Here is a 22,151-nt window from a genome sequence, read left to right as displayed (position 1 = left end):
TGCTCTTTATGCTGATGATGTGCCCCCATCTTCCATCTGTCTACGCCTGCAGGATGAGAAAGCTGAGGGCTTCATCAGCCTCCCAGAGTTCAGAATAGACCGAGCCATAGAGTGCAGGCGGAAATTGTGAGTGTCCTTCACATGTCGCAGAAATTACTAATCAGGCGTTTTCGCTCTCACCCACACAACATCAAACAAAAAAAACATTAATCAGTCTTCTTTTCCCCCGATCGACTGTAGTGCCTTCAAAGCCTGCCATCCCAAAATCAAGAGCTTCTTCTTTGCCACAGATTGTCTTGAAGAAATGAACAGGTGAGCGAGTGGGTGTCTCTGTCAGAGTGTGTCTTAATGTGGACAATAGTTAGATGCCGGGGACATCACGTGTCCGTTCATGAATAATTTAACCCGTTAAACCAACTTTACACAAGGCGACAGCAAAACAACACTATGCATGAATAAAGCATGAACCTGGCCCTCTGTTGTTAAATGTAGAATTGCATGCGTGTGTTAATGTTCATGTGTGCACTTGAGATCACAGTGATAGTTGCAGCGGAGCTGTCTAATGAACTCTAATTATCCACACCTCTCCTCAGTCACATGGAGAGATAATTGCTGGAGTAATTATCCAGTTACGTTGGACTTGCTGCATTCACAGGTTCACGTGTTAATGTGCCGTCGCACACGTTTTCATGTTTTTTTTTATATCCTTGTGAATAGGTGGCAGAACATCTTGTAATTTACTCACTTGGTGTCTTTAAAGACAATCACATCATCTTAGACGAAAGGTGTTTGCAGTTGTGGTTTGGAAATGATGTTAAACCACCAGCAGACCTCACCGGGCAGCAGCAGTAGCCCTCACAGGTCCATGAACACTTTAATGGTACAATAGCCTGAATTTAGGTACCAGCTTAGACAGAGACAACAGTAATGTTTCAGAGTTCCTGAAAGGTTTTCTGATGCCCCGGCAAAAATTGTTTCCATGAAAACATCCTCCAAACGAGAGCATTAAAATAGTCTGTGTAGGCAGAGAGATGGTTTAAGAATGAAATCAGAAACAAAACTGATGCTGAACATCTAAAAAAGACTAAAATCAGCCAAGCAGTAATCCTTCTCTGAGTCACTTCTGACTAATATACGTCTGCAGCTACTTTCGACTCATTTATCTCCTAAATTTGATGACATTGTAGGTTGTTTTTTCTACCGTTACTCAAATAGGAAAAAATAGTGCATTTGTTTGGGACCAAATTTAGCTCCATATTATTTGATTCAAAATAAAACCTTCATCATTCTGAGCATCTTTAAGTTCATCTTCATCATCAGTGTGACTGCTGGCTGCTGAGTTCTTAGGCAGAGCAGGAATAACCTACATCACACTTTCAGTTGTTAGTAAGAGTAACTCATTCTCACTTTTTATCTTGGGAAGTTTTTCCCTTAGTATGCACTTCATAGTACGGGTATCTTGTTCCTTGCACACACAGACTGGGCCTCTATTCTTAGTAGCTACCTTATTATTAGCTATCTGCAAAGAATAGCAGGACAAATGTGTGTGTGTGCGGTGGAGACAGACTTAAGGATGGGGTGAGGACATGTGGTGAGAGGATGCCATCTGAGACACTGCAGACAGAGGACTGTCACTTCTCTCTTTCTCCATCCATCTCCCTAATTATGTTGCTGCTTTCTGCTCCTCATCATGGGGATGCAGCCGGTTAGACACATATCAACTGCTAAGAGACGCTGTTTACATTATTTACAGCCAACGTTTTTTATTCATCACCCACTTTTTACCCAGCATAACCCCTCTTTGCTTCCGCTGTCACCCTGTTCCATCTATCCTCTGATGCCTTTTCTTACAACCTTCTTATTTCTCACTTTCCTTGCTTCCCATAGGTGGATGAACCGACTGGGGCTCGCTGCTATTGGCTACACACCAGATGACAAAGTGCCACGCCCTGATGAAGGTGAAATGGGTTCCACTGGGGAGATGGGGAGTCATTACCTTTTCATCCCTTAAATGTGTGTGTGTGTGTGCGTGCGTGTGTGTGTGTGTGTGTGATACTATCTTATTAATAGACTACTGGAGTGAGAGTGATCAGGATGAAGTTGATGGCTCGATGACGCTCAAACAGGAAGGACCTTCATCCCTCTGTGACACATATCATCGCACACCATCAGTAAGTACACACACACACACACACACACACACACACACACACATACACACACACATGCACACACACACACATAGAATATCTTATTCTTAAGAGCCCTCAGTCTTCAGAGCTGCTTAGGCCACGGCTCTCAGTAGGAGGTGTGAGGGGATCTGCATCAGCCTGGGCCCTCACTGGTTCTCTGTTTGACCTCTAGGTGGCGACAGTTTCCACCGCTCATTACATCCCCACAGGATAACGCAACACTGAAATAAATGTGCAGTATTTTCCGCACTATAAGGCGCACCCAAAAGCCTTTAATTTTCTAAAAAAAAAACGACAGTGCGCCTTATAATCCAGTGCACCTAATATATGAAGAAAAAATATGCCATTCGTTGAAGGTGCGCCTTATAATCCAGTGTGCCTTATATTGCGGAGAATACTGTACTTTTCCTCAGATGCTCAGACATGAGGCATTGCTACTACGGTTTTCCATTCCTGCAGTTCTCATCTGCCATCTCATTGCTTTTTTTGCTGTCATCTTTTGTTCTCTCCTTGTCTTTTCCTGTCCTTCTTTCTTCTCCCTTTGTCTCTCCATCCTTACCCTTGTTTTGCGACTCACATCTCCCTTGTATCTGTGCACACATTTCCCTCTCCCCTCTCACTCCTCGTCATTCTAACCCGCCCTCCCCCCTCCGACACCCTGGCAGACCCTTCAGACTAACCTCCTTCACAGCTACGACCAGTTGCCCCGCTCATTCAGCTCGATGAGTCTCATGCGTTCCACTCCGTCCCCACTCCCTCTGCCAATGAGTGCCTCCACCTCCCCCATCCCTCCACAGATGGTGTCTTCCTCGTCCCCTCTCCCTCTCCAGATCAATTCTTCCAGCCCCTTCCCAGAGCCCAAGCATGGGCGACATTTCTCCAGCGAGTCCACCCACTCCCACTCCTCGGCTGAGGACCAGCGTGGAGACAGCATGGGCATGGGAACGGGCACGGGCAGCACCAGTACACACTCGTCGGGGTGTCGCTCTTCCCATCGCGAGCGCCGCTCCTGGCAGGACCTCATTGAGACGCCTCTGACCAGCGCGGGGCTGCACTTCCTGCAGACGGCGCCGGGGGAGAGCGATTACGGAGGTCTGATGGGGAGCATGGCTGGAGAGATGTACGGAGGACTGGGCAGACAGGGCATGTCCCCTGAAAGACGCAGACAGGCCACGCTGCCCGTAAGGAGACATCACGCCGCAGAGAGGGACCGGGAGAGAGACGGGCCCTTCCCTCTGGAGCGGGGCCCTCACTCACACAGCCACACACACCGACGATCGAACAAGCAGCGCAGCCAGAGCCTGCCCAGGAACAGGGACCCGATTCCAGGAAAGCTGCTGCACACCTCAGTTCATATGGAGGAGAGGAGTGAGGATGAGGAGGCAGAGGGGCAGGCTGCAGATATGCTTCAGGGTGAGGACGGTAAGGGCATTTATGTGTAAGTCACCAACAGTTTACACTTTGATGGTATCATTAATCTGAGGTGTTCCTGAACTCCGAAAGTGTTGAACTCTCTGATTTCCGTGTTTTTTTGCACGTCGTACCTACTTCTACTAAGGGCAACCTTGAAGTAAAGGAAAGTAAAGGTGATGAGTGTGCCTTTGCCTCTGTCGTCCACCTCTCTCTCTCCCATACTTCCTGTCACCACCAAAAGTGCTGCCAATAAAAACTATTTAGCTCAGAAAGGTTTGAATTGAACAAAAATGTAAACATTTTCCATACTGCATTACAAGTAAAGGTATTGATAGTAAAGTTAGGAAGTTATTTATTGTCTGAAGGGATAATGGCTAAAGGATTTCATGTTTGTTAAGGTCTTGTCCTAAATTTGACCGATTGTTTTTGTTCGATATTGGATTGAATTTGTTGTTTTTTTGTCTAGTTCATATGAAACCAAGGAAGCATTATTAATTATTGTGCTCTTTATTTTTTCCAACTAATCAGTAAAGAGCCCAAGCCCAACTTGACTTCTCCATATTGTTTATTTCGTCCCACCAACAGTCCAGGATCCACGGAATGTCAGTTTGTTATTCTAAAAAAAACTGAAAAATATTCCCATTCTAGAAGCTGTAGGCTGTAAATTTTTTTATTCCTTGGCTGAAAAAACAATGAATCCATTATCATGATTGCTGCAGATTCATTTTCAGTGATTAACTGGAGTAATTTTTCAGGCTCTACATTCAGAATACCAATGCATATCCAGTCGTCGCTCATTATGTCATCAGCTCACTCTGTTTTGTTTTTTTCCTCTTGGTGTCAGATCTGCGAGAGCTGAGAGTCGACAGCAGGGAGAGGAGGGTGTCGGAAGGAAAAGAGCGGCGGGTGTCGGAGGGCCGTGAGCCGGAGCCTCTGGATGGGCTGGAGCAGCTGTACCGGGCCCTGGAGCTGGCCAACGTCACAGCCTTAGGAGACCCCAGACCCTGTAGCAGGCAGGAGTTACGCCGGTGTTTCACCCAGAGAGTCCGGGATCCTCTGCTCAACGACAGGCTGCACCGGGTCCGAGCCCTACGCAGCACCCTGAAGGTAACGGCAGCAGAGGATTTAAGCCTCGGGGACTCCAGAAAACGGCTACACACAACTTTTCCTAGTGCACAAACAGGCACATAAGTATAAAAAAAATGTAATACAGAAATATTTTATTTCTTCCAATGCATCATATCTTTTCAACTACTTCAGACCTATCCATAGATATAAAAGGTATTACAATTTTTTTCTTTATCATTTATGTTTATGTGGACTTTGCCATTAGAACACGAAAAAAATATGGAATATTTCCCAAAATTTGTGTTAAGTTAAATACCTCTCATAAAAACAACCTTGACCATGCCAATAATTGGTAACAACATTAACTTTAAGGAAGAATGAGATGTTTCTGCATTGTTGGTGGTAATTCCCCGGTCCCCCCCTCCCCCCCCAGGCCAAAGAGTCCGAGCTGGAGGTAATCTGTGCCCTCCTGGAGGACCCTGGCCTGTGCTCCCAGACCTTCAGAGAGTGGAAGCAGTGGCACAGTGAGCTCTACTCAGACATCTGCCAGCTCAGTCCGGGCACCAACGGCCAGGACGACCTCTCCCCGCTGGCGGCACCTCTCATCACACACACACACTCCTTCATCGAGACACACGTCTGAAAGACAAGAAGACGAGCAAAGACTGAACTGACACACAAGCAGACACACACAGGTGCACACACGGAGCTTTAAACTAGCTGAATCATCTCTCTCTCCACACACACACACACACACACACACACACACACACACACACACACACACACACACACACATACACATATTGTAAGATGTGTAAATATCATAGAGGGAACAGTCTGAGACCTGTGTGTATGAACTTTTTATAATCTTGAGGACCCCACAGGGTGCCTATTGCATGCCTGAACAGAAAGCATTAACCTTCCTTTGTCTATGGAAATCAGCATAAACTCCATGCGCTTATCAAGCAAAATGGGAAAAAAAGGAGACTTTAAACATGTTTGTTCCTTTTTTGTTTCCTGGTTTTGCTCTTTTTTTTTTCCTGTTGATATTAGGGAACAGGGGGAGCTATGTAGCAGCAATACAGACGAGAATCCTTTTCACCACAGCACTGTACTACTTTTGTACTGATGAACTTTGCACCCAGAGCCACCAGTTCTCCCCCGTTCTCGCTCTATCTTCTTTCTTTTCTTTTCACTTTCTCGCTGATTTACAGTGACCTCACTTGTTATTCCAGGCGGATCTGAAGGGGACAGATTGGGGAGAGTAAAGGCACTGACTTTAAGTGTAAGACTGTAAAGAGGGACCTCCAATTGCTGGCTTATCAGTTTTAGATGAAAACAGAAATGACAAGCATTGATGGAAGCGTTGCGCTGGCTAGATGCACACTAATCCAAACTGTGAAAAAAACAAAACAAAACACTCAAACACACACATACACGACTTTATCTGCAGGAGCCTCCCCTGACAGACTGCAAATCTACAATTCAGTTTGCATTCATCCTTTCTGTTCCTCTCTCTTCGCTTTTCTGTCCATCCCCTCTTTCTGTTTTCTTATTTGTTCCTTCCATCCCTTTCTAGTCCTCTAGGACTTGTGTATATGTGTATACTGCTGTGTATACTGATGTAAATGTTTGCGTTCCACTACCACTGTGATATGCTTATAGAGGTAGCGGAGGGAAGACAGAGAGTATGTATTTGCGTGGGTGAAAACCGTTTTTATCAGTTTTATTTTTCTTCAAATGTGAATGCAAGAGCTAGAGAGTTCTTTTCAAAGGAGTCACTCACTACAAAGAATGCACTTTCTATATCTCTATATCTCATTGGCTGCATCACAGGGTCTGTGTCCCATTGGCCTCTTTACCATTGCTGTTCAAAATATCAGGTAAAAGCATTTGCCGTGTCATTTTTTAAAGATTTATGTACAGTTGACAACTATATTTAAACATAGGAGAATATATAAATCTATTATGTTTTGTGTCATAGATATGATGTAAAGTATGATGTATTCTATGCCAAGGTTTTGCAGTGTCCCCCTCTTCACTCTGTAGACGCAGGGTGTTTAGCAGCTGAATTACTAGGAGGCAGACAACCGACACCCACCATCACTGACAGCTGATCGACAGCATCTTTTGGTTTACATCATGGCTGACCCTATTCCTGGTGATGTGTTGCATGAGAAAAAAAAGGCCTTGGGACTGATTTGATTGGACAGGGTAAAATATTGTGGATCATTGTAGTTCTTTTTTTTAAAAATTAATTTATTTTTTGTCTCATGATTGCAGGATGAATTAGACTTGTAGCGCATGATATGTGCAAAGGTGATGTTGGAGAATGACTTTTTAGTTTTAGGTTGATAGATTTGATGCATTCTTCTATTTTTCATTAGATGGTGTTTGACGACACATACTGTACAACTACTGAGGGAAGCATTTTTAGCTGCTCAGTTAATTGATCTAATGCAGACCTTCCATAAGCATGAGGTTTTGGTTGATATAGTCAGACTGATGTGCGTCCAAAGGCTTCAGGAGTTTTACCTGAGACAAATTAGAATGACAATTATTTTAAAGTCCCTAGAAGCATATGGTTGATACTGCAACCGGCCTAACCCCTCGACACCAAATGGTCTATAATGTATTTGAAACTTGGATGAATCATCTCATCTGCAACGTCCGGCCAAGGACTGGACGGCGCCCCCCAGTGGCAAAGACCAAAAGTCACGTGTAGCACATGCTGCACCCAGCACTATCTGTACTTCTTCATATTTTACTGTAACTCTTTGAGTGTAAGTTCAAGGTTTTTTAATCATGTTAAATGTTGTGAAATATCAAACACCTCCCCAGATATATAGCTCATGTTTTTGAATGGTTCATTTGAGAGTAACACAAAGAAACTAAATGATGCAAGCACTTTCCCTGTGCCTCCCTACACCCTTTCTTTGACAATGATGGACTGACTATATTGGCAATCCTACACACACACACACACACACACACACACACACACACACACACACACACACACACACACACACACACACACACACACACACACACACATACACACACGCACGCACACACACACACAGTTTCAGTCTGCAGACCTCTCCACATTCTTCATCTATAACGTTGGTCTTCTTTTTCCAACCCCTGCTTTACTGAGCAGGCAACATACTGTAGATTAAGACGCGGGAGTTATGATTTGTAGGCACGGACTGTGTTATCCCTCCAAGAGATCTTGTTGTGCGTAGACCTGCGGAAACAGGCCGAAAAGGGAGATTCCACTGTGTGTTCTTTCAGGGGTGTACACCTCATGGTACATTGCACAGGTGTGTAAGATGTAAGTTGCACTGCGACATTAAAAAAGGAACATATTGCTCTTTTTCAAGGATAATATTAGCTTACTGTTATTCTGTACATTGAACTGACTAAAGATGATATTAAAAAGAAAGAAAATGACATTTATTCTTCTTAAAGTAGCCTTTTTTGGTTTCATATATATGAATATATATTACAAAAAATACAGATTGTAAACATAAGTTGTTAAACTTTGACTTCAATAAACTGAATCCTCTGCACTATGAGCCTTTTTTTATGTGGAAACTTTCTGGCTTTCATTGAAAGGGTTCCCATCAGGACCATTATAACCAGTGCTGGAACAACACCGACAAGAAACGACCCAAGTAAACACAAATTACAAGTTTTAATTATGATTTATCTTTTAATTGAACGATAAATGTTTTTTTTTTGTTTTTTTGTTTTTTACAACTAACTGGGCCTGAAAACAATTTGTTCCCTGCTTCCAAACTACATTAATAACTGGTTGTGGCTGGTCCAGACTAACCCAGGCCTGATTGGTATCTGTTCAGTTGAATCATTACCTACACAGAAACACAAAGTACTCTACTTGGTCTGGTGTGATTCAGGAAATCATTGAAAGTTATTTTAAAAAAAAAAAAAAAGTGAGAGATCACAGTTCTGTTTTACATCACCCCTCCACTATTCCAGTGAATCTGAGCAAAAATGTAAGCCATCACAGTGTGATGTGGGGAAAAGACTGCTGACCCAGAAAAACATTAAGTCTCATTTGAACTTTGCCACAACCTGCCTTGATGACCCTGAGAGCATTTGGGAGAATATTTTCTGGACTAATGAATCAAACGTTGAACCGAGGGGGGTCAGACAGGGATCCCATTATTTCTGGCACATACTGAACACAACATTCCAATAATAACATTATACATGTACACATAAGAGTGTCGGTGTGATGGTGGGATGATTTTGTGCTTCAGGCCATGATGACTGGACAAAATTGAGGAAAACATGAACTCTGCTTGCTACCCCTAAATCCTGAATGAGAATATCAAGTCATTAATCTAAGAGTCTGATCTCAAGAACAACTGCGTCATGCAGAAAAAAATAATTAAGTTTAAGCAAATCCTCTGTCAAAAGGAATACAATTAAAGTGTTGTACCGACCATGTCAAGATCCAGACATGACCCTCATTTAGATAAAGTGAAAAGAGCAACTTATGCTCACAAACCCTCCAAGGTGGCCAAAGTAAAACAATTCTAAACAGAGTGATCCAAAATGCCACCATGGTGATGCCAGAGATTGATAACTACTAAATTCAGGGGGGCAAATTCATTTGAGCAGGTGCTTCAGATATTTTATAGTCTTTTCACCTTATTTGTCGACATAATGATGCAAAACTTGCGTTTTGTGTTTACTACTTATACCATTATATTATATTGAAGGTCCGACACAGAGTAGTGTTAGATACACACCATAGAAGAAAGCAGAAAGGTGTCTCAACACTTTGACGCGCCTATTCTGCCCTGTCCCGCTGCAGGTTCCTCTTCTCTCCACTAGGTGGCAGCAGCTGACTTGCGTCTCGCCGGTGCGCTCTGCTCCTCACAGGCGAAGGAAGAAGTCATGGCGGCCAAGGTGAGTTTGTGACTTTCCCTGTTTGGAAAAGTTTTTCTTTTGTGTGTATGGTAACCATATTTTCAATGAATGTTCTGGTGTCGCGGAACGTCTACTATTAGTAGTCCATTGATGCGGACTTGACGTCACCTTCACATTTCATGCATTTAACACTGCGCTGCATTTAGCAGCTTTGCTAACCAAAGCGTTAGCATCGACAGTGACAACCAGGTGGCGATTATCTGCGTTACGCCCACAGATGTGTGTCTCCTGAGCAGAAACTGCAGCTACTAGTTGTTGGTAGTTGTCCATCCTGGCTTAGTTTGTCGGTGTTGACTATTTTAACAAATCTAAAATTCAGAGAGGCGACATGCGAGTTAATGTTAGCTTAGTTTGAGGTAGTTAAAAGTTACCTACAGCATTCAGTGAAGCTAGTTCAGCTTGTTATAGTGAAGCTAGCTTTATGTTTACATTGTAAACGTACAGTGCCTGCGGCGTTCACTATGTTTGAGGACAAGTCTAAGGTTCCTTTGACTCTTAACGTCACATTTATTTGATGGGAATATTTGAAACAAACAAAATGAACACGATTCATGTTTATTTTTTATTCCCCTCCAATGAACATCCACACAATGAACCTCTGCCAACCCCTTAAAGACACTCAGTTTATGTGTCTATGTATATTAAATATTTTTTTTGCTTATTGAACAATAATACTGATATAAGATCATATTTGCTTTAAAATAATCCATGCACTTTTGCACAAGTTGAATTTTGACATTTCCATAAAGCCACCTTTCTGCTGTACTGTCATATGATATCGACGTTATATTGTGATGCAGGTGGTGATGGTGGCCGTCCCGACAGTTCTGGGCATAGCTTCAATCCGTGTGTATACTGTGGAGGAAGCACCTGCTGATGGGTTGGTTTCACGAGAAAAGGTGTGCTGTCCCAACATCTCGGCAGATCTGGTTCTTGAGGTTCTATATTTACATGCTGACTCTGCTCTGTCTTCAGCTGAACTTCTACACACAGCTGGCGCCTTCTGCCCCAACTCAGTTTGTCCCAGAGAGGCCGGGGCTCATTCAGACTGGGGTAACTGCAGCAAGAGAAGGCATACTTCCACTTGTCCGGGCTGTAAAGGTCAGTGGCTGGCAGATGTGGGTTTTTCAAAAGTAATATTGACATGAAAGCAAATAAGTTTTATATTTTAATTTCCCCCATTCACATTGCAATCAAATATACATGGTTATTTCTGCCGCTAATATGGTGTTTTAAATTAGGTGGTTAATAATAAATGAATTAAGAAATGCATTAGGTTAAGCTGTGTATTTCTGAATGTGTGTGGGATTGCAAGGAGAGTTGGGTTCATATTTTAGAAGTGTTGTAATTCAGCCGTGAAATTATTTTAGATTGAATTTGCTATCAAATGCAATATCGAAAAAGGAAATTACAAATTTATGCATAAAAGTTATTGAAAAAGGCCCAAAATGTCTTCAACACCTCCTTAAAACTCGCGAGAGATAGAAATAATCTGTCTGCAGACAATTTTTTTTGACTGCTCTAAATGAGGAAAGGAATTGATTTTTGCAAAATAACAGAAAATCAACCAATCATCTGACTCTAGGTGAGGTGGGATTTAGATTGTTCTGTGTCTACAGCAGCACTTCGGAACATTTAAGTTCTCAGACACCTACTGTTGCAGATTTAACACACATTCACAGTCTTTCTGTTCTTGCATTAGACAACCATAACAAAAAAACATATTTTGATCAGAGGTGTGTAAATAGAACACGTGCCAGAACACAAAGTGCTCCTTTCTCACACCTTTCAGTGTTGAACTTCCAACCATCGTGTTTGTTCCTCTAACTTGTGGTTGCAGAGCAGAGTCCCACATGCTGCAAATACTTTGTGCAGTCATGATTTTGCAAAGAGCTGGGTTCAGGAATCACACAGGAAGTAGTGTTTGTGCAGCTAACGTCACTTCTCTAGGGTTTGCTCTGAAGAAAATTTGGCAGTTGACATGAAAAAATGTGGGTGGGGTACACACTTTGTGACACTCAGAGAAATCTTTCAGTATTGATAATTTCATTTTTTCTTTTCATGTTATACTGGTTTGAGTCAGCATTTTCCTTTTCTCAACAGGGTGCCTGTTATTCTCTGAAAAATGGAACTGTTAATGTATACCATGCAGGAGAGGGTGAGTCGCAGTAGGTACTTTAAGGTGTTATAAAATGTAATGTACCCCTAAAATCCAAAGCTTCAGTTATTTCCCTGTATTTACAGAGCAGAAAAATGGAATACAGTAATGCAGTTCCTCCCAGATATCATCTATACAGGGCTTTTGTACATAAACTCTCTTAGCGTCATGAAACCCAAACATCTCAGTAATCTATTTAGTAAAGAATCTTTATGTCTTGATCTTACATTATTTAGGTTGCATTAAAAATTTAACACATGCTTGGTACTTACTTTATACTGGCTATGTAGCGTCCCAAACCTCAGAACATTTTTAATAAAAGTACCACTGCGGCTTAATATCCATTAGCGATGCTGTTCCACATAATATTACCCTTTTACATCACCACCCGTAATGCTGCTGCTGACAATGTAGTAAATAATGTGACAAAATGAGCAGAGGGTCAAACATCAAAATAAAAATATTTCCCACCACTGTGTTCCTGTATTTCCCAGATATTTACTATTACTTGAAAGACCCTCCTCCAGAGTTTCTTCCCAGATTCGGTACGATCACCATGGCCGGCCTGCTGGGAATGTTCTTGACCCGCAAAGGTAACCTGGACACAGTCACAAATCAAAAACACTGAAATCTTCATATGTAACTTTATTTTTTTTCATATGATATGAAATACAAAATTATTAATACAATCATGGCTCTGGCAGAAATTTCTGCATAGGAAATTGAAATAAGTTGACTATTTAGATCAACTTTATCAACATTGTATTTGAAACAGGACACTCATCCAACCAGTGATGTGAATGGCAGATTGTATAAATAATGCATGTGTTTTTTTCACATTCAAGTCTAGAACTTTGCATCATTAGGAATGGATGAAACAAAATAATGTTAATTTGATGGGCTATAAAAAAAACTGAACGATCAATAATTAATGCTTGCAAAATGTAAATGCCTGGACTTTTGGCTGATCAGACATAAATAGAGACTGGTTAGTGTTCACACATTTAAACCACACTTTCTATTGTCAGTGAGCTTGTCTAAAGCCTTTCTAGTTCTCTCTGTAAAAACTCTCAGTGCTCTAACGGTAATCAGCCATGAAACGTGTCTGAAGCTATGTCGTGTTGGTGCCTTGAAGTTGACTGAACTGAGCGAGGAAAACCCGTTGAAATTGATGTTTAATAATGTGTGTAAAGCCAATAGAAAATGATCCCCATTGTGAATTTCATTTTAGCCTCACGTTTCAAGAGGGTAGCCGTTCCCCTGGGCCTGATGAGTGCAGGAGCTTCGGTGTGCTATCCAGCTCAGACGGTGGCTGTGGTGAAGGTGTCTATATGTCTGAACATGAGTCTTTTGGCAATGCAGTCACAAATTTGATCATCTTCATATTTTAACACCGTCATTGTTTTTCCTTCCAAGGTGACGGGTAAAAAGCTGTATGCTGTAGGGCAGCAGAGCGGCGCTGCTGTATCTTCCCTTTTCAGCCCCAAGCCCCAGGAGCCAATCACCAAAGAGCCTCCTCCTTTATTGCCGCAGGTTAGCGCCGCATTACCTCATCATTTTTTTAAATAATTCCTTTTGGAGCGTTTTACCTGTCATGGAAAAGATGGTTGAAGATGTACGACAGGATGTGGGAGATCGTGAGAGCCAGACATGCAGCAAAGGCCTGTGAGCTGAAATCGAACCTGCCACCTCATCAGCTGTTTTTAAATGGAAATGGAAGATATTTTTATTGCATGTGACTAATTCATAAACATCACAAATAAAATATTCTTTCCGCTGTACTTCACCCCCTACATTTTCTACCAGCTCACAAATTCCCCTCTGTCTGACAGGAGGTTGTTTTTTCCTGTCCAAAGCTGTTTGTCCTTAATGAGGACTGTAGAGTTGTTCCCTCAGTGTTTTTTGGGTGTCATACATAGTTGCTCGGACACTTTCTTATACTTAGAACTTCAAGCTTACTCCGCTGTTAAACCCACTGTAAGCCACTCGGTAACTCATGAAATGAAAAATCCAAATACAAGCAACTGAATTTTCCTCCAGTGATACGAATCTATTGCAGCTGAAGTGAAGATTGTTTTAATATTGGTTCTTCATTTCCTTAATTTCCTATCATTTTGTATGTAAGAAAATGTGTACAGAGCTTTTATATACGTGTGTTTGTTTTTTTTAGGCGGTTGCAGTGGCTGAGGAGGCCCCTGAGGCCCAGATCGCCACAGTCCCAGAGACAAAGGTGCCCGAGTCAGCAGAGTCTGCTCCTGCCTCTGCTGTCGTATCCGAGGAGGCGTCATCACTACCACTCTCAGAGAAATCCCCCGACCGCCCCACCACAGATGACAACACCGGTACTGTGAGGATTTCTGTCCAATTCTCCAGTCTTTTGTTTCAGTCACACAAAGGTTTTAACTGGTGATTGTGTTTCATCTCCGGCTCAGATCCAGTGGCTGAGTCAGTGCCAACAGAGATAAAGAACATCACGATCTCTGAGGAAGTACCGGCTCCTGTTGAAAGTGAGACATCTTCAGACAAAAAACAGGCAGCAGATGGCAGCCCAGGAGGGTCCATACCATCATCAGAACCAGAGACGCCACAGGCTGCTCCACCAGAGACGCTTCAGGTTCCTCTGGTGGAGGCAGCTCTAGTTGAAGCTGCCGCATTAGAACCTGCTTCATCTGAGTCTGTCCCATTAGAACCTGCTTCATCTGAGTCTGTCCCATTAGAACCTGCTTCATCTGAGTCTGTCCCATTAGAACCTGCTTCATCTGAGTCTGTCCCATTAGAACCTGCTTCATCTGAGTCTGTCCCATTAGAACCTGCTTCATCTGAGTCTGTCCCATTAGAACCGGCTTCATCTGATTCTGTCCCATTAGAACCGGCTTCATCTGAGTCTGTCCCATTAGAACCGGCTTCATCTGAGTCTGTCCCATTAGAACCGGCTTCATCTGAGTCTGTCCCATTAGAACCGGCTTCATCTGAGTCTGTCCCATTAGAACCTGCTTCATCTGAGTCTGTCCCATTAGAACTTGCTTCATCTGAGTCTGTCCCATTAGAACCTGCTTCATCTGAGTCTGTCCCATTAGAACCGGCTTCATCTGAGTCTGTCCCATTAGAACCTGCTTCATCTGAGTCTGTCCCATTAGAACCGGCTTCATCTGAGTCTGTCCCATTAGAACCTGCTTCATCTGAGTCTGTTCCACTGCAACCTGCTTCATCTGAGCCCGTCCCATTAGAACCTGCTTCATCTGAGTTTGTCCCGTTAGAAGCTGCGTTGGCCGAGGCTGTTCCAGTAGAGACTGCTTCAGCTGAAGCTGCACTACTTGAGTCTGCCCCAATAGCGACAGCTTCAGCCGTGACCCCTCAGGTAGAGGCCGCCCCGCTGGAGTCGGCTCCAGTACAAGCTGCCTCAGAGGAGTCTGACCCTCTGGAGGCTCCACTGGCTGAGGATGCTTCGGGGGAGGATGTTCCCAGAGAAGCTGCTGATGTAGAGTCTGTTCCTACCCCTGAAGAACCATCTGGTCCAGAGATCTCCCATGATCCATCAGGTACCAGCAATGTTCTTCCACATAATGTCAAGGAAAGGAAAGTATGCAATGAAGTAACATTGATTCTCAAGAGAGATTGGTGGAGTTTACTGAAACATAAATTTAAAAGTTTTTGGAACTAAATTGCTCCCAAAAGTGTTTGGAGAACAGTTTGCTAAATTCTTTGTACTTACAGTATTTGCATCCCTTGTGTTACTTACAATAACAATACACTTTTTTTGCTGCCTGTCTTGGCCAAGTTTAGAAAACAGATTTTAAATTGCAATAAGACTTTTCCTGTTTCAATAAAAGCTAAACGTTTAATTCTGTGTCTTCTGTCGTTGAATCAGCCGAGCCTGCACTTCTGCCCCCCTTCGATCCAGCTGACCCACCGCAAGTTGCTGCTGTGGAGGAGGCACCAACAACACCACCTCAGCAGTTTACAACAGAGGACAGCAAAGGTGAGAGGAACACCTGCTGCACTCAGTGTGTGTGTGTGTGTGTGTGTGTGCTGTGGTCTGAGTTGGACCTTGACCCGCTAGAGGCTGCGGTGCAGCGTATCCTGATGTCACCTGGATTCAAGGCTTCCAGGTGACTGTTCCTGTTCGGGGGATGTGGTGAAGGAAGCAGCCACACCGTGATGAACTCTGTTGCTGTTCTGTGTTCATCAGTTCAACAGCAACATTCTTTATGTTGTTTCCTTCATCATGACCTGATGAAGGAGGACTTGACTTAGTTAACCAAACCAAAAAAGGAGTCTAGTGTAACGCTGTTAGCATTTGAAAACATTACATCATGTTCTTGATTTGTAGGTTGTCACGCTCCAGACTTGAAACAGTGCAGCGACTGTATGATGGTTCTGCACTGGGGGAGAGTTCAAATGAGTTTAAGCCAAATAACCTCAGTGTTCAAGAAAAGGATTGTTATACCGCCCTGATGGACAAGGAATCCATAGCCACTCTGAGTATTTACTGACAGTTTATGTGTTTACCCTCTGGCTGTGGATGGTAAAGATTAGAAGTTATTCATTCATTCGTTTGTTGTTTCCGTCATTTTTCTGTTTTTTATGGGGTTTTTTGGAGGCATTAATCACTTCTCCATCAGAGAAAGTTAAACAGCTCTCAGACTGAAAACGTTTGTGTACTGTATACTTACATCTGCTATGTTCTCATCAAGAAAGTTCATCTCATAATGACACAGGACTTTAACATAGTTTTAAGACACCAGTCTGACTCACATTGAGCCGCTGCAGCTTATAACACGTAGCTACATATAATATCAGAAAGTTTAGTGTTTCTGACAGACTGTTAATAGATACTTTCATGGTTAGGAGCGTCTGTGGCGTTCACTTTTCTTTTGACAGTCGGGTCCATATCAGATGTTTCCTACAAACACATCAATTCTCTGCACAGATGATTAAACTGAGCACAGGGTTTATCTGTCCGTTTGATTTATTCATTCAATGCCTCATTTAGCAATCTGTTTTCTGGATTTCCCCATCTCTGTGTTTCCACATTTATTTATTTTGGATTGAATGTTTTTCAACTTGGATAAAGGGTAATCAAATCAATCTTATGTGGTTCAGTAAAAACCATCGCTAAACAGGATGAATTGGAACTTAGGTAACAGTATTAAAGAGGTTGTTTGTGTGTGTGTGTGTGTGTGTGTGTGTGTGTGTGTGTGTGTGTGTGTGTGTGTGTGTGTGTGTGTGTGTGTGTGACAGTTTGTCAATCATTATAATGATTGTGAACTTTGGACTACAAGTTTAACATCTAGCTTATGTTTTGGATGATATGTTTCACATCTGAAATATATTTAGGTAGATTTAGTTTTGTTTATCCTGTTGTGTCAGTGATCTCTTCAGTTCTGTCAAACACACTTGTGCACACATTTTTCTGTCAATACATCAGTTTACTTATGACATGAAATTGGTCTTGAATTTGATTTATAATGAATCAAAAATCCAAAAGTTTTACTTTTCAGACAGATTTTGTTGCATTTCTTTATTTGTCCTGCAGGTGGCGATGGTTTCAAGCCAGATCCTGCTCTGATGGACTTTGGCCAGTCGAGCCCAGAGGATGAAGACCTGTACAGCACCCGCAGCTGAGATACCTCAGATGTATAGAGCTTCTTGCCACACTGCCATCTCACCTCAATCAGATTAAAAAAAACACTGTAAATAGACAATTTTACAAACAAACAGATTCAGAAAGTCTTTTATCAACATTTCCATTCCCATTTCGTCCACCCACATCAGTTTCTGTCTGCAGAAATGGTCCAAGAACATTTGTATTGTAGCAACAATGCAAAGACTTTGAGTACGCAGCGTTGTCTGCGTTCAACGATGGAAGAAGGGAAAATAATACACCCACAGGTTTTTGTAAATTATCTGTTTTGAAATTCACAGATGGCAGATTGTGAAATATTATTTGTCTTTATCATTTGGCACTTAGTGGCCTATGTGATGCAGTTTTCATTATTGTGAATGCCTTGTGCTTTTATTTATTGTAATTTAGCCCAATGCATCAGTACTTGCCAAATACTGCGCGCATGTTAATGATGATTAGAAAATATGGATCTGTTCCAATTTGTTACAATCAGAAGTTCAGCAGTAGTGAAACCAAATTAAATATATTTTTCACTGTCATGTTGTCAAATGATAAAAGTACACTGCACACTGCCAGTACTTAGAACACACTTATATGCTTGTAAACTCCCAGTTCACAGGTGAGATGTTTGTTATATGACGGTAAAGTTTAGTGTAAACCAACTGCTTTGTCTTTCCTGAAAGTTTGTTTTTATTACACTTTCTAGATTTCTTTTCGAACCATCTCTACCATTAAAAAGCCAACAGCTACATAACAGCAGGTGAAGGACAGTTACTTGTATACATATCACTAGTTGTATATGAGTTACTATGGTTTTCTCAGGGAACCTTCAGCATACTTCTGTCTGTAACTGGTATTCATGACAGCCTAACTGAATGCTGGGATATTTGATTTGTTTGATCTGGTCCAAAAGGAACAGACAGACCTAAAATAAAACTAAATATGTGCATCTCATTCAAATTTGAAGGGAGTTTTAAAGAAGTTTTTCCTTGATTTGCTTGATTCCTTCACATTGTATTAAAGGTTATGAAAGAGTTTATTGCACAAGCTCTTTCTTTCATAGCTGAGACATCCGTGTCTCTCAACGCTTCATATAGACATATCCTCCAGGCTTATTTTTCATAGAACGTTATTATGTTTGCAGCAAACAGCAGACCAGCTTTCGTAACACATAAAAAACAACCATGAGCTCAGAGTCGTTGTTATGCTGTAACCTAAAGTGAATCACACAAACGGAATGTCTCACCTCAACAATGTCTTTTAAAATATTCCAGATCAAACTCAAATCTAATAAGTGTGCTATTGTTTTATTCAAGATGTACTCATAGTCGTAGATACATGTCTGTCCCACTGACGGGTTTACCTCTGACCTTTACTCCCATGCTGACCTCACATAGACATTTTTCCTTGGGCTGACCTGACGTATGTAAAAGGCATTCATGGTCAGATAGTGAAACTTCCTGTCCAGATACCTGTAAAGCTTGTGATAGCCCAATTCGCCTCAGTTGTAATGTGTTCTTTATTTTTTCTTTAATAAGCAGATGCTATTAAACCAAGATAATAAACATTTTAAGCACATATGCTAATCTTGGGTAAAAACAATTCTCACCACTGCTGTTATGGAATGTTAAAATTGATCTCATTTAGTTGAACCAAGTGTAATCACAAAAAAACTGAAACATTCTGTAAAGAACAAACTGTTGTGTACTGTCATTGACCTTTCCTGAAAAGAATCAGTACAAATGGACAAACGATCACTTGGGGAAAGTTTTTGAAAAAAAAAAATTGCATTGATCCTGGGAATGTCCAGAATACTGAAACCATTCTGCTGCCACATGTTTTTGCTTATTCCTGTGAGCAATCTGTTTGTGCTGAGGAACCAGGCTATCTGCTAACATCTTTATAGCATCTTTATTGCTCCTCAGAGGAACCCGAGCGGCCTGAACCTCATAAACCCTGCATGAGGCTGACCAGGGATGTGACCCCTTTGGACTGTGTGTATGTGCCTGCTCATATATATGAGAGAGGGACATGTCAGATCAATTGAACATCAATACCTTCTCATCCCTTTTCTTGTCACACATGAAAAAACGAGTATGGGAACCAGACATCCTGTGGCACCGCAGTACAGTTTATACCGCCAGTTTGAGTCAAGGGGTCAAGGGACTTGTTGGCTGTACATGTTGGCTGTGTAAGACAATCACGACCAAATGTTCTCGTAAAAAAATGTCCAACTGCAATTGTTACCCAACAGCAAGCAGTATTAATAAAACCACATGGGACATATTGATGCAGCTCAAAATAAAACAGAGCAGGGAGTGTGCAGGAAATCTGTGTGTCTCACGCAAACAACTTTTTTCTATAAGCAGAACCACCCCTGCCCCCTCATGTCACCTCTCTCAAGGGTCCCCCTACACATATGGGGGCCCCCCCTTTGTGCAGCATCCCACAGCTATGATTCTGTCCTGAGAACTCAAGTTGGACTCCAGCTTGTTATGCTGTTCGGAGATCTCCCAGATCTGTCCTGACCAACAGAGAGGAAGCGAGGCTCACAACCCCTGACCTCTTACCTCTCACCCCCGTGAGGAGGATTTTCCACAGGGGGACCCTGCGAAGGTCACAGTTTCTTCCCAGGGTCTGTCCAGTGAGGGAGACTTCCATCGTCAAATAAACACATGGCACTTTTATCAGCAAAAGATATAAACATAATTACGTAAGCAATGTAAGGCTGTTTGTTAATGTTGTATATGTTTACATGCACATATTTCACTCTCCTTTATGTGTCAGTGTGCACTGACGCACACGCAAGTGTGTGTGCGCGTAAGTGTGCATACATGCACAATCCTGAATAGACACTTTCCTTTTTTCCCTCATCAGTAGAGACAAAATTAGAAATGAGCGGTCCATCTTGTTCCTTAAAACAAACCGAACCAAATGAACACACGCTATTAAATAATAATATTAATATTATTATCAATATATGTGTGTGTGTTAAAAATTAATAAATAAAATTGATGTGATACTTATTAAAAGTTTTCATAGATGTAAAATGATGGTGAGTAAGAAGTGTGCTGTGAGGCAGATGTCTTGAACTGAATCCCTGTGTTTGGATCATCAAACAAACACACGATCCAACATATCATCAAACTGTTAATCACTTCTTTCATCACCCCCCGCCCCTCCTTCCGTTACAAAATTTATTTATTATTATTATTTATTAATGTCAGACGCAAACATGTCTGAAAGCCATGACAAATGTACTAAGGGTGATTTTGCAAAAATGTTTTTGTTGACTTTCTCTTCTCAAAGTTCAAAGAGTGTGTGTGTATGTTTATATAAAAGTTTTATATATATATATATATATATATATATATATATATATATATATATATATATATATATACTGTATATACATACATGCACTATATATACTGTGTGTGTGTGTGTATATATATATATACAGTACATATATATGTGTGTGTGTGTGTGTGTGTGTGTGTGTGTGTGTGTGTGTGTGTGTGTGTGTGTGTGTGTGTGTGTGTGTGTATGCATGTATATATGTAAGTACACATGCACACATACTTTTTTCATGGAGAGTAGTTATTCTGTGTGCTCTGATTTCACAGTCTACTGCAACATCCAAATTTCCCACTTTGGGATGAATAAACATCTTATTTTCATGTTGACTAGCATCGGGCAGCATGATACTCTGATCTTTTTGTGCTGCTGAAAAACCTTGGGGGTTCTGGCCAAAACAACTGCATAAAAAGCAAATGCAACAGAAAAGAGAGTAGGAAGCTTAAATAAAAATATCAAATCTTTTCTTACAAGAAACAAGAAACAGACCCAGAAGTGGAACTTTACTCAGTAGAGCACATACTGTACCCCCTCCAAAGCCAAAACACTGTCAATGATTCAATAAAGACTCCAAATCCAAACTCAACCACAGCTCTGTTATCATAATGGAATGATAATGTGATCACATTTGTTTGGATCCACACCAAAATGCACACATAGAAACCAGCCCTTGAATATGCTAATTGTTTTTACTCATCGATTGTTCCCTGCAAAAAGAAATGAAGGGATTTCAAACCTCCGACTGTTAAAGTAAAACAAATTCTTGAATCTACCATTTTATCCTGATACAATCTAAAATATAACGAGGTCTGTTCTGGTCAGATCCGTGTTGCTTTCATAAAATTCTAACGCTTTAAAAAGGAATGAATAACCTTGAGACAAACAGACACTCAGACTAGGAAGCATAGAACACACTGCTGGCAGAGCATAAAAATATGTAAGCATTGAATCACCATGCATATACAGTATATACACACACACACACACACACACATATATATATATATATATATATATATATATATATACATATATATATATATATATACATACATACACACACACACACACACACACACACACACACACACACACACACACACACACACACACACATATATATATATATATATATATATATATATATATATATATATACTGTATGTTATATACAGTATATATTATAAATAGGAAAACTAAAGTGTGCTACATGCATGCAACCTAGACGAATGTTCATACTGCTAGCTGCAGCTAATGTTGATAGCTCAGCTTGTGCATCATGTGTCTTATGAACTGATGTTGGGTCTTTCTATTGAATCTTAATGTTGTAGGTAACTATTAGCTAAACTCCAGCTGTCACGTGTTCCTA

The 22,151-nt window shown here is 41.4% G+C and overlaps 2 protein-coding genes across 3 annotated transcripts in view; both read left to right on the top strand.

The window, feature by feature from the left end:
* Window positions 1-8,220, top strand: part of si:ch211-26b3.4 (connector enhancer of kinase suppressor of ras 2) — a 57,508-nt gene extending 49,288 nt beyond the window's left edge. The window contains exons 18-24 of the mRNA XM_068325409.1: window positions 53-126; window positions 241-312; window positions 1,888-1,958; window positions 2,071-2,171; window positions 3,023-3,614; window positions 4,450-4,712; window positions 5,107-8,220. Of these exons, the coding sequence (XP_068181510.1) occupies window positions 53-126; window positions 241-312; window positions 1,888-1,958; window positions 2,071-2,171; window positions 3,023-3,614; window positions 4,450-4,712; window positions 5,107-5,316 (1,383 nt within the window). The 3' untranslated portion in view covers window positions 5,317-8,220. The remainder of the gene's footprint in view (window positions 1-52; window positions 127-240; window positions 313-1,887; window positions 1,959-2,070; window positions 2,172-3,022; window positions 3,615-4,449; window positions 4,713-5,106) is intronic.
* Window positions 8,221-9,593: 1,373 nt separating this feature from the next.
* On the top strand, window positions 9,594-19,731 carry apool (apolipoprotein O-like). Of its 2 annotated transcripts, XM_068325400.1 has the most exons (12): window positions 9,594-9,620; window positions 10,442-10,540; window positions 10,617-10,742; window positions 11,745-11,799; window positions 12,294-12,392; window positions 13,031-13,122; window positions 13,216-13,332; window positions 13,970-14,141; window positions 14,232-14,306; window positions 15,057-15,338; window positions 15,668-15,778; window positions 17,336-19,731. In XM_068325400.1, the coding sequence occupies exons 1-12, from the start codon at window positions 9,609-9,611 to the stop codon at window positions 17,422-17,424; spliced, it is 1,329 nt and encodes a 442-aa protein (XP_068181501.1). In that variant the 5' UTR covers window positions 9,594-9,608; the 3' UTR covers window positions 17,425-19,731. The 2 variants fall into 2 exon arrangements, with proteins under 2 accessions (XP_068181501.1, XP_068181500.1); XM_068325399.1 differs by having other exon boundaries at window positions 14,232-15,338; window positions 17,336-19,730.
* Window positions 19,732-22,151: the final 2,420 nt, after the last annotated feature.

Source organism: Antennarius striatus, chromosome 10 (genome assembly GCF_040054535.1).
Source record: "Antennarius striatus isolate MH-2024 chromosome 10, ASM4005453v1, whole genome shotgun sequence".
In the NCBI taxonomy this organism is placed as follows: domain Eukaryota; kingdom Metazoa; phylum Chordata; class Actinopteri; order Lophiiformes; family Antennariidae; genus Antennarius; species Antennarius striatus.
Note: the sequence above shows the minus strand (reverse complement) of the source record. Positions and strands in the feature narration are given on the sequence as shown.